The sequence below is a fragment of the Megachile rotundata genome, chromosome 5 (assembly GCF_050947335.1).
Source record: "Megachile rotundata isolate GNS110a chromosome 5, iyMegRotu1, whole genome shotgun sequence".
In the NCBI taxonomy this organism is placed as follows: Eukaryota; Metazoa; Arthropoda; class Insecta; order Hymenoptera; family Megachilidae; genus Megachile; species Megachile rotundata.
The window spans coordinates 13,442,538-13,456,296 of record NC_134987.1 but is presented as its reverse complement, the minus strand read 5'-3'; the positions used below and the strand labels follow the sequence as shown (position 1 = coordinate 13,456,296).

Below are 13,759 nucleotides of genomic sequence, written 5' to 3'. Positions count from 1 at the left end.
TTTCTCGAAAAAAAAGGAGAAAGAGAAACGTGACCTAAAAAATCACCTAATGAAATGTAACCAGACGAATCGGCAAGCATTGCAGCGGTAATGCGGAATGTAAAGTAATAAAAAGGAAATTCAAAGGGGAATATCAGTTAACCTCGGTTTCCTTTTAGTCAAAAGGATATGCTAGCGTTCCTCGTCGTTTGTTGATGGCGGACTTTCTTCTTGAGACTGTAAACTTTCGGTTTTCTAAACAAGGTAATTTATGTTCCCTTGTAAACATAGAAGCGGAAAACGAAATGAAGTTTTATAGCTCCATTTTCTTTCAACCTTACTTTCAGCTGCTGTTTGCTTGTTGGGAAAAATACAAAAAGTATATAGAAACGATATACAGTTATGGGGCTACTTTGTGTTACGATTTTATCGCGATATTTATCAGTATTTTATTAGGTGGAAACAATATTCTATACAGGTATATGCACATTGAATAAACGCAGATTGCGTTTGAGGGATGGATTTTTATGGTTATTGCTTCATTAGCTGATAAGTTAGAAATGGGTTATTTATTCTTGTATCTCAAGATTTTTAAACTGACAAATTCCTTGATTTATAAAATTTTCAAGCTTGCATATTTTTACGTTTAAAAATCGAATTTAGATAAAAACACCCCACTTCTATTATCATAAACTCGCAGAGCCCAAAATAAAAAAATTATCTTAGTCAGAAAAGGGATGTTTATTCTCACATCTTAAAATTCTCAAATTGACAAATTCCTTGATTTACAAAATTTTCAAGCTTGCATATTTTTACGTTTAAAAATCGAATTTCCGTAAATACACTCCAATTCTATTATCATAAACTCGCAGAGTCTAAAATAAAAAAATTATCTTAGTCAAAAAAGGGATGTTTATTCTCACATCTTAAAATTCTCAAATTGACAAATTCCTTGATTTATAAAATTTTCAAGCTTGCATATTTTTACGTTTAAAAATCGAATTCCCTTAAAAACACCCCAATTCTATTATCATAAACTCGCAGAGCTAAAATAAAAAAGTTACCCCATTTAATAGAATCGTGTCGCAGCAAATGGAAACAAAAGCGAATTCTGGAGTGCGATCGATTCTAAAAAAAAGTGACACGTGTAGAGCAGTAACCGGAAGCTGGTCACCGGAAATCCGAGGGTAGAAAGGAAGACACACGAGACACGTCTCGTCGGAGTCGAGTGAAAAGGCAACCAGCAAATTGTTAAGTCAATTTAATTGCGAGCAAGCCGGTCTTCTCTATTTACAAACGCGTACACAGAAATATATGGTCGGATGTGGCCGCACACGTACACGGCCTCACAGGTTGTGCGGCGACAAATCCGCAGGTATACAGCCGGCAATCTCTCGACAAAACACACGTTCCTGGTTGCACGTGGACGGAAGAGAGAGGACGAAGCGTCGCGACGCCGCGCCGTCTCGAAATTCAATCGAAATCAAAGGGATGAGGTTTATTGGAGCGTAAAGGGGAAACTCCGAGGATTCCTTGCGGCCGGAAAATGTTTCGTCGCGTGGATCGATCGATCCACCTTATCATCGAAGGATTGCAATTTCACCTCGTTCCCACGGGACGATTTGAGTTCCCTTCCTTATTGGTCCGTCGACTACCTACGAAATCATCACAACACCTTTCTTGCGAATCCCCAAATCCCTGGCAACTAACTTTTTTGTGTTCTTTTAGCGAAGAAAGGTTCTCGATTAGTGGAACAGGTGAGCAGAGATTCTCAACAAATACAGTATATCGGAAAAGTAAAACTTTTTAAATTTAAGGAAAATTGCTATCGCCATTTATTGAAATAATATGTTATTTGAAAATAATATACTTCCTCTACAAAACACAATAATCATTATTAGAATTGAGAAACGCCGCAGGTGCCTCAGAGGTACACTTACAGCGTTAAGGGTTTTTGGCGCCAAATTCAAAAGTGGTATTAGTGGAGTAAACAGAAATTCAATGTCCAAGTGGTTTTTAAGTTTTTATAATTAAAAAGATGTTTGATGGAGGCAGTATGGAGTCCTGCATTTTACATTGATAAATTGTTTTGAAGGATGATAAATTGCTGTCCAGACTGCAGGAAGTTTACTCAAGCTTTTAATATTCTGCACTGTCGCTCAAAATTTTATACCTCAGTGACTTTCAACACAAAAATACATTTTGTTAAAAAAACGTTACCAAAATATTAAGTTATTAAATGCAAAACTAAGTTGTCAAATAAAAAATCAAGCTACTAAAGAAAATAAAAAAAATGAAAACTAAAATATCAAACAAAAAATCCAAATTACTAATTTTGAAAATGAAATTACGAAATTATGGTTACGAAATAAGAAGAGCGACTTTAAAGTATTTAAGTACTTCATAGTAAATTAGAAAACAAGAATGAATCACAACCTTGAAGTTAAGTTTTATATTGCAATATTTTGTAGAGAATTAATTATAGCAATCGTAGCCGCAATACGCAGCAGTCTAAAGCAGATTCAAAGAGAGATTAGCAACGATCATCCCTCACAATGTGGCCAGTTCATGCTGGTACCCGAAAGTTCTACGATCTTAGCGCTATTCCTTAATTGCCCAGATTATCTAGATTTAATTAGAAAATTCCAGCTAAATCACTGCTTCAGAGAAAGATTCTACTTCGTGTTTCTTGTTACTCGAACCTTTAATTCCCTTCCAAGCTATTATTCCGAAAATTACCGGGTATTTTTAGAAGCTGACGTTAATCTGATTTCAGGAGTCACATTCTCGTTTCTCTAAGAGGTATTTTGTTCTGTGATGTTTGTATTATTTATTATTTGCAAGTACTGAATTCGTAAATGTGGAGATATTATTGTAATTTAATTTTGGAAATTGGGAGATCATAAGGTGTGGGCTTTGAAATTTTCAAATTTCTAAATTTCAAGTTTGCAAGTTTGGAAGTTTTTAAATTTCCAACTTTTAAAAATTCCCAAAGTCTTAAATTTCCAAATTCTCAAGTTCCCAAATTTCCCAAACCTTAAATTCTCAAGTTTCCAAAATTCCAAAGTCTCGAAATTCTCAAGTTTTCAAATTTCTAAATTCTTAAATTCTCAAGTTTCCAAATTTCTAAATCCCCAAATTCTCTCAAGTTTCTAAATTTCCCAAATCCCAAATTCTCAAGTTTCCAAATTCCTAAATCCCCAAATTCTCAAGTTTCCAAATTTGCAAAATCCCCAAATTCTCCAGTTACCAAATTTCTAAATCCCCAAATTCTCAAGTTCCCAAATTTGCAAAATCCCCAAATTCTCCAGTTACCAAATTTATAAATCCCCAAATTCTCAAGTTTCCAAATTTCCAAACCCCAAATTCTCTCAAGTTTCTAAATTTCCCAAATCCCAAATTCTCAAGTTTCCAAATTCCTAAATCCCCAAATTCTCAAGTTTCCAAATTTGCAAAATCCCCAAATTCTCCAGTTACCAAATTTCTAAATCCCCAAATTCTTCAGTTACCAAATTTCTAAATCCCCAAATTCTCAAGTTCCCAAATTTGCAAAATTCTCAAATTCTCCAGTTACCAAATTTCTAAATCCCCAAATTCTCAAGTTTCCAAATTTCCAAACCCCAAATTTTTAAATCCTCAAATTCCCAAACCTTCAAATCTCTACCTCCAATTCTCAAATCCCCAAAATCTCAACCTCCCTCACCAAAAACCAAACTTCCCAAATATCCAAATCCTCACCTCCCAACTATCAAAGCCCCCAATTTCCCACCAATATCCCAAACCTCCAAATCCAAAAACTTTCAAACTTCCAATATTCTCACCTCAGCCATATTACCATAAACCCCTGCAAATCCCACCCGTGTCCCAAAACAAAAACCCTGTAAACGCAGTTAATAACAACACCGTATATCAAACCCACGAGCTCTTAAACAGCAAATTTGTGGGAAGAGATATGCGTGCACGTTTTGCGGCGTACATTATCATTCGCGAAGATATTTATACGAATATCTGCGAACGCGAGCAAGGCTCGTTAGAATTAATGCATGGTTCCGCTATCGTTTTGCAAATTACCGTGGTCCCTGTTGTCTCGTGAACACTTCCAAGGCAGTTTCACCCTCATGCGTTAATCATGTACCGTGGAATTCGTCTTAAAGCTTGCAGCTTCCGCTCTGCCAGCGAATCCTGTGGTTGTTGGTCAGACTTAATGAGCCTAATGGCGTCTCCCAAGTGCCATTATCAGTTGCGTACCGCTGACAATATACCGGTTGCCTCGACCTTATCAAAATTTATTGGACTTTCCTTGGCAAACACAGTGTTTTGTAGGCTTCTCGTATCGTGCTTAGTTGGAAGAAGTACACGGGGTTGAAAATGCTCATGTAGGGAGTTGAATTAATTGTCATTTGTGAGCTCAATTTGGGAGGTTTAATTGTGTCATTTTGTAGGGTGAATTATGGTTGTTGTTTTGGGAGGATTTGCTAAAACATTTGGTCCTGGTTCTAGGATTATGTACAGTGTTAGATATGTAATTTTAAAGAGTAATATTGGGTGTTAGTACAAAGTGATTTTGTATTGGATTGGTAATTTGATGTAATAGAATTATGTAGTGTTAATAGTATTAAATTATGTCATGTTAGATTGGTAATTTGAGGTGGTGAAATTACGTGGTGTTAATAGGATGAAGTTGTTCTATATTGAACTGGTAATTTGATGTAATAAAATTATGTAGCACTAATGGTCTAAAATTATGTTATTTTATATCGTTAATTTAATGCAGTGAGATCATGTAGTATTAAATCAGCAATATTATATAGCGAATATATAAAATTATTTTATATTTGATTAGTAGAATAATATAGTAAAATCATACGGTATGAACAGTACAAAATTACATGGTGTTACATTATCAACTTAATGAGGTGAAAGGATATAGTGTTAGTATAGAATCATGTAGTAATAGTTTGTTATAAAATTATAATGTAACTGAAATATAGCAATGTTACATCAAAATTGTATTTCGCAGTTAAACTAATTTTTCAATAAAAAAGACAGTGACAGACATATGAGTCCCAGTAAAAACATATGAGTAAAAACATATAAGTAAAAACATATGAGTAAAAACATATGAGTAAAAACATATGAGTAAAAACATATGAGTAAAAACATATGAGTAAAAACATATAAGTAAAAACATATGAGTAAAAACATATGAGTAAAAACATATAAGTAAAAACATATGAGTAAAAACATATGAGTAAAAACATATGAGTAAAAACATATGAGTCTCAGATCAAGTAGAGCACGTAACATGAAATCACGTGTAATCATCCCCCAAACTATTGATATTATTAGTTGCGGCAGATCAGACTTAATAGAAGTTGGAGGATATAAAAAGGAAGAAAAGTTAGGGTGGCTACGAGGGGGTGAAGCAAATTAATCCCGAGCGAGGAACGGATTTCAGACGACGTCGAAAATTCCGAAGTAACTTCGTTAAAGCAGAAACTGAAAATTCACTTTGCTCTCCGCTCAGGATAGGAGTTTCAAGATATCAGCCGGCAGCAAGGCTCTCAGGAGTTATTATCACCATCAATTATCCTCGCGCAAAGTTGACATCGGTGCAAGCCGTCTCGGTTATAAATTACAGTTTCGCGACGTCTTCGTATTTGCTCTCGTTCTTGAATTATGAACGTGGTGCGTTTTGTCGGCTGCGTTTTCAACCTCGCGGAAAAAGTCGAGTTCTTTATACTTTCTTTTGGTGGGAAATAGAATACTTACGGCGTCGTTGTGGTTCCAGAATATGTAGGCTGGAGGTTCTGGACTTTGCAGGACGACGCACGTTAGGTTGATCGTGCTACCTCGGTTGATGTACAGATCCGGTGCTCCCAGGATCTCCGTTTTCGGTTCTGAAAGGAAATTTGAAAAATTGCAGTTAATACAATTTATATAATTTATACCATTAATACAATTTTCATGAAGTTACACTTTGTACTGAATACAATTTTCATGAAGTTACATTTTATACTGAATACAATTTTATTGTAATTGAATTTTATACTGAATACAGAATTGATATTACACTTTATATTCAATATGAATACACATTTATTGCAATTACATTTTACACTGAGTAAAATTTTATTACAATTTCATTTTATATCGAATACAATTTTATTGCAATTACATTTTATACTGAATGCAAAATTGCAATTATATTTTATAATGAATACAAGTTTATTGTAATAAAAGTTTATACTGAATGCAAAATTGCAATTATATTTTATATTCAATACAATTTTATTGTAATTATATTTTATACTGAACAAAATTTTATTGCAATTACATTGTATACTGAATACAATTTAATGTACAATTAAATGTTATGCTGATGTGAGGTTTAATGTGGAGTTAACAGGAAGAGTGAAAGGTTGCGTTGAATAGATTAGTATAATTATTTATTATTTATTATTCATCATTTGGTGGTAGATACGGGAAGTGCTCAAATCCTAGAAATTTAATTAACATATTCACGTGACCTACATTTGGGTGATTTATTTAACCTGTTATATTCTGGTACGAATTTGTGTTTGAGATAATTATTTATTTTATGGGGAATGATTTTACTGATTTTATGGTGGAGGATTAATTTAAATATTTAATATGGAGTGAGTAGAGTAAGTATCGTTGAAGCAATCAATTCTTAAATTTTTAAGTCCCAAAATTCCAAACTTTACACATTTCTAAGTTTCAAATTGAAAATTTCAAATTACCTAATTTTTAAACTTGGGAATATTCAATTTTTGAAACTTTAAAATCATCAAATTAAAATTTTTGAGCTTCAGATTTTTCAATTTTCCAAATCTGGAACTCTTAAATTTTTGGGGTCCAAAATTCCCACATTCCAAAGTTCCAAATTTCCCAAAATTCCCACCCTCTCAAGTCCCAAATTTCCAAAATTTACTCATCCCAAAATTCCCACCCTCTCAAGTCCCAAATTTTCCAAAATTCGCACCTTCCACAGTCCCAAATTTCCGAAATTTTCACATCCCAAAATTTCCACTTTCCCAAGTCCCAAATTTCCCAAATTTACTCAACCCAAAATTCCCATTTTCTCAAGTCCCAAATTTCCCAAAATTCCCACCTTCCACAGTCCCAAATTTCCGAAATTTTCACATCCCAAAATTCCCACTTTCCCAAGTCCCAAATTTCCCAAAATTCCCACCTTCCCAAGTCCCAAATTTCCCAAAATTCCCACCTTCCCAAGTCCCAAATTTCCCAAAATTCCCACCTTCCACAGTCCCCAATTTTTCAAATTTTCACATCCCAAAATTCCCATTTTCTCAAGTCCCAAATTTCCCAAAATTCCCACCTTCCACTGTCCCAAATTTCCGAAATTTTCACATCCCAAAATTCCCACTTTCCCAAGTCCCAAATTTCCCAAAATTCCCACCTTCCCAAGTCCCAAATTTCCCAAAATTCCCACCTTCCCAAGTCCCAAATTTCCCAAAATTCCCACCTTCCACAGTCCCCAATTTTTCAAATTTTCACATCCCAAAATCCCCACTTTCCCAAGTCCCAAATTTCCCAACATTCCGACCTTCCCAAGTCCCCAAATCCCTAAATCTCCAAATTCTTCAACTTCTTAAAATCCAAAATCTCCCAATCCCCAAATTTCCAAACCCTGCAATCCACTCCCTCAAATCCCAAAACTCCAAAATTCCCCACCTTCCCAAAATCCCGCTCCCAAAAATCTCCAAAACGCGTTATCGAATCGTGATAAGAAAGGATGACGAAAGGTTACCATCGCGGGGGTCATAGTCTGCGATATCATCTACTGCGCAAAGCCGTAAAGTACGGTGCCCAGTTATTTCGGTCAATCCCTGAAGAGGAGGCCGTCCGGAAAATATTCCCATCGATCTACACCGAGTGACCTCATCCCTATCTTCCTACGTTGTGCAGCATACGCTGATACATGTACACGCATTGCTTTTACACAACCGTACAGATTCGTTCAACCTGGCCAAAACTCTTCTGCCCTGTGTTCATCCCTGTTCAACTCGCTTCTTCTGTTCGCTCTCCCTCCTTCCTTTCGCCCGGTTTTTCCTCTCTATTTAACCAAAGATTCGTCCGTTTCCGCGTCTCTTTTCCTCTTTTACGGTACACACGACGGCGAACACTACATATGAGCCACTTCAAAGTGCTCTTTCGAGCCGCGTACAAGGGCCAGGTCAACCGCATCGCTCTTCGGCTCCTCGAAAGGACACAAAACGGCTCGGCGAACCGAATCGACTATAAATATCGGCGTGCCCGCGTGGCCAGCATTTTTCCACGTGATAAATATACTGCCTGGGACGGTTACTCGTCACCTGCAAGAATTTTTATCGTCGTCACGCTGGAAACATTCGGAGACTCTAGGATCTAATAATTCACGCTGCGTGCATGGATTTGCGGTATTTGCGTATCGGACGGGACAGAATCTTTCGCGGGGTCGTATTTATAAACTCAGAGGGTCTACCTTTATTTATGTCCAGATTTCTTTTTTTGGGAAAACTGATCTTTTTGGGGGTTGGAAGCGGTATGTGCGGAGGAGCGTGTATGAGGGGGATATTTTCAGCGTTTTGATTCCATTTTTGGGAGGTCGTTTGAGGATGTTAATTTATACGTTGTTCAGTTGTATATTTTGGGAGCCTTTTGAATTGTCTTTCTTTTTCAAGTTTAATGGTTTCTAAGGTACCAGGTCACAAATTGGTAAGTCCTTGAGTTACGAAAATTAATAATATGTAATTTCTGATTTTATGAATTTTGGTGTTGTAATTGTAGAACTTCCGAATTTCCGATTTCATAAATTTTTACATTTATTAATCCTCAATCAAATTTTAAATTTTCAACTTTCCACTTTTCCACTTTTCCACTTTTCCACTTTTCCACTTTTCCACTTTTCCAATTTTCCAATTTTCTAATTTTCCAAATTCCAATTTTCCCAATTTTTCAAATTTCCAAAATTCCAATTTTCCAATTCTCCAAATTCCTAATTTCCCAATTACCAAATTTCTAAATTTCCAAGTTTCTAAGCTTCCAAGTTTCCAAGTTTCCAAGTTTCCAAATTTTCAAATTTTCAAATTTTCAAATTTCCAAAATTCCAAAATTCCAAAATTCCAAAATTCCAAAATTCCAAAATTCCAAAATACCAAAATTCCAAAATTCCAATTTTCCAATAATCCAATTGTCCAAATTCCTAATTTCCTAATTTCCCAATTTTCCAAATTTCCAAATTTCCAAATTTCCAAGTTTCCAAAATTCTAAATTTCCAAATTCTCAAATTTGTAAATCTTCAAATTTCTAAATTCGCAAATTCCCCAAATTTTTTAAATCCACCAAATCCTCTAAATCCACCAAATTTTCCAAATTCCCCAAATCTCCCAAATCTTGCAAATGTCCCAAGTCCCCAAATCCCCCATATCCCCCAAATAACCCAAATTTGTAAACATTTTAATCTCTATTTTCCCTTTCTTTTTTCTACACTTTTTTCATTTTATATTTCTACCATCGTTTTTGTTCGATATTTTCACGACCAGGTGGTTCCAGGTCGTACCAAATGCTGGCTACGTTTATAGTTGGTTCAAGAGAAGACCTTCGAATGGAACATTCGTCTGACGTTGCGCTGTCGTTTTTATTATTCGTGCAATCGTATGTGTTTCGTATCTCGCTTTGTCATCGTTTAAGCTGTGTTATTGCAAAAGAAAACTGAAACGGTACTTCCGTTTGTAGAACCACAAAGTAAATATAATATCAAGTTTTTATTCCACTTATTTACCTTTATTCTGTTCTAGATCTTGTAGATGTTGTCAATTATATACATTAATGTCAATGTGTCTGATAATGTAATTATTATTTTATACATTGAAAGTATTATAACAAAACTTTTTTATATCATTCTTGTATTTGTGTATTTCTTATATAATTTTTATTTGCAAGACCAAAACATCAGTAAATAATAACAATCAATATATAATAATATTATTAAAATACAATAACAAAATGTATAATAATGAAATACTACAACTAAAAATGCACAATGCTTTAAAATCAAAATAAACCAAACAGAAATTAGTTGACACGTTTTGGCCTCATCTTGACCTTCCATCAAGCACCTTAATAAATAAAAAAAGAAAATGTTATAAGCTTAATTAACACCCACCACATTAACCAGCTCGTGCTTGTCCTTATTTAAATTAATCCAGAACGAGTGTTTATTAATTAAGAAATAATATTTTCATCCTCTTATCTCGAATCGATAAAAATCCACGCAAATTATAAAATATTCGCGAGCAAAGATCTCTCTTGATTTTTTGCCCACGATTTTCCCTCGTACGCCCCGTTTCCATTTGGGCCGCAGACGTTTTTTTTTCTCCTTTAATTTTGCCCGACCTTTTCCGGACGAAATCACTTGTCCGGGTTATAGCAAAAACTGGTCGATATCAGGAATATACGCGAAACGCTTTAACGTGGGTTAACCGCAGATGAAAGCCGAACTGGTTGGACGACGCCATCCGCGTGGATTCGAATCACGTATTGGCCCTCGTACACGGATTTAGCTCGGTACTTTCCAAAAGGTGTACCCATCCCCTTCAAATTCTAATTAGTGGCTCAGGAGTGGCCTCACTCGACTGAACTCTATGTACCAACGTTGGACGCTTCTCATTTGTCCTTCAGCTTGTTAGGAAGAAGTGTCGTCGAGAGAAAATGATTGGCACGATCAACTTTCAATACTCGAGTATTGAAAGCACCATCCGAGGAGTTTATTATATCGTCGATTGGAATCGTTACGAGAGACATTGCCCGATATATCCATTAGGGACTCCTTGACAAATGGTGGACGTAAGTGGGGCAAGGTAACTGGGTTAATAGATTTCTGGGTATCTTGGTTTCTAGGAACGTAGGTTTCGAAGAACGCAGATTTTGGGGTAGGTTTCTTGGAGAGTAGTTTTCTAGGGGTGTTGGTCACTAGGAGGATTTTTCTATGAACTTAGGTTTGGAGGGATGTAGATGGGAAGGTGGATTTCTAAGACGTAGGTACTTGGGAAGGTAGATTTCTGGGAATGTGGGTTTTTAGGAATCTTGGTTTCCTTGGAATGTAGGTGTTTGGAGAGGTAAATTTCTAAGAATGTAAATTTTGGGAAGGTAGATTTGCAGGAACGTAGATTTTAGGTAAGGTGGATTTCTGGAAAGGCAGATTTTTAGAAACCTAGATTTCAAGTAAGGTAGCTAACTGGAAAGGTAGATTTCTAGGTGACTAGGTTCCTAGGAACGTAGATTTATGAGAAGGCTGATTTCTAGGAGCCCAGATTTCTGAGAAGGTAGATCTCTAATAGAGTTGGAGGGTCATAGGGTTGGAGGGTTATAGGGTTGGAGGGTCACAGGGTTGTAGGAACGTAGATTTCTACAAATGTGGATTTCCAGAAACGTAGGTTTATATTACTAAGAGCCCACATTTTTAGATTTGAGTTATTACTATCAACTACCCATAACACAACCTGAAACCATTATTTAATAATACTACATACTAAATATAATTATTACTATTATTTGTTAAATTACATTCAAGACCATATGAAGCTCTAAATTTTGCCCACATATGTACACTTATGCATATGTTCTCCAATTCATAATTCCTGCATTTGAATTAAAATATACAGATTCTCCCCCATATTTTGTAGTCTCCTATCGATTTACAGTAGAATATAGTAAATGGGAATGATTCTCCTCTAAAGGAGGAACTCCATATTTCGTACGTGCCAATATTGCGTACAACCCCATTGTATTATAGCAGATTATTCAATGTCATCGGGAGATTAATGTCCTATCTAGATTTGTATCGATGAACCGCAAACAGAGGGTACCTGTATCTATGCTAATATTCATGTATAATGGCTCTATATTATATTGCATGCATTCAAATGATATATCTGTATTAGATTTTTTAATGGATGTACTAATGCAGCAGAACGTTATTCAGCAGTGAAGCTGTCATTTGAATCGTTCACAAATTTTTTGTTATTAGTTACAAAATTTATTAATATGTTGCTTTTCTTGACTTCTATCAAGCAATACAAGTTGCAATTTGTAATAACTATGAAGGAATAGAGGTGTCAATTAGCAATGGGTATAAACGAATACAAGTTTCAACATCTGAGAACCACAATAGAACACAAGTTTCAACTTGCAAAGACCAGAAACTAATACAAGTTTCAACTTGTAATGACTATAAACGAATGCAAGTGTCAACTAGTAATGGGTATAAACGACTACAAGTTTCAACATCTGAGAACCACAATAGAACACAAGCTTCAACTTGCAAAGACCAGAAACTAATACAAGTTTTAACTTGTAATGACTATAAACGAATACAAGAGTCAACTAGCAATGGGTATAAACAAATAAAAGTTTCAACATCTGAGAACCACAATAGAACACAAGTTTCAACTTGCAAAGACCAGAAATTAATACTAGTTTCAACTTGTAATGACTATAAACGAATACAAGTGTCAACTAGCAATGGGTATAAACGAACACAAGTTTCAACATCTGAGAACCACAATAGAACACAAATTTCAACTTGCAAAGACCACAAACTAATACAAGTTTCAACTTGTAATGACTATAAACGAATGCAAGTGTCAACTAGTAATGGGTATAAACGAACACAAGTTTCAACATCTGAGAACCACAATAGAACACAAGTTTCAACTTGCAAAGACCAGAAACTAATACAAGTTTCAACTTGTAATGACAATAAACGAATACAAGTGTCAACTAGCAATGGGTATAAACAAATAAAAGTTTCAACATCTGAGAACAACAAACTAATGCAAGTTTGAACATCTGACGACCACAAGTTTCATTTTGTAACGCCTACAAACTAATACAATTTCACCTTACAACGACCACAAACAAATAAAAGTAACGAATACAAGAGGTCGAATACAAGAAGAGTAAACAAGAGGAGTCTACAATAAGCAAATACACTCCACCATTAGTCCACCCGAATTACGACACGAATTTTCGCCATACAAACGCCGAAGAAGGCATAATAGCTTCGGTTGTCAATGGCGGAATTTCAATGGCGTTCTCCTCGATCGATTCAAGAGTATCGTTGATCTCTGTACCGTCAGTCGTACGGTGTTACGCTTTTGTACTTACGGCTGCTATTTGTTGAGGAGTCCACAAAGCGTACTTGCCCTCTTCGTTGTTGACACTCGACCCAAATAAAGCACGGTTCACAATGACGCGATACCTATACTAACGTTCCACGGACACGCTTTCTGGTAGTCACATGGGAAGGACTGGACACAGAGATATCGAGGGAATTGGATAGATAGGTCAGCTGAAGAGGGAGATAGAGATAAAGAGATAGATAGATAGAGAAAAATATATATGGAGAGAGAGGGAGATGGAGAGAGAGGGAGATGGAGAGAGAGGAAGATGGAGAGAGAGAGAGATAGAAAGGGATGAAGAGAGAGATAAATAGGAAGATAGAGAGAAATATATACATGTAGGGAGAGAGAAATAGAAAGAGAGAGAAATATATATACATACGTAGAGAGAGAGAAATAGAAGAAGAGAGATAGAAAGAGAAATATATATACATATATCTAGAGTGAGAGAAAGAGAGATAGAGAGAGAATGATCGTACAGATTCACGATTGTACCACAGAGCAAAGGGTAAATTGCGTTAGACGATGAGATTCTGCGACGCCATATGTCAGACTCCATCGAATACATCTCT

At 35.7% G+C, this 13,759-nt stretch overlaps 1 protein-coding gene across 4 annotated transcripts in view; it reads right to left on the bottom strand.

Annotated features, from left to right (window-relative positions):
- Positions 1-13,759, bottom strand: part of LOC100876978 (zwei Ig domain protein zig-8) — a 547,773-nt gene that overhangs the window by 39,472 nt on the left and 494,542 nt on the right. For all 4 annotated transcript variants that reach the window (XM_012281711.2, XM_076532263.1, XM_012281710.2 and 1 more), the window contains one exon: positions 5,752-5,879. In XM_012281711.2, coding sequence (XP_012137101.1) covers positions 5,752-5,879 — 128 coding nt within the window. The remainder of the gene's footprint in view (positions 1-5,751; positions 5,880-13,759) is intronic.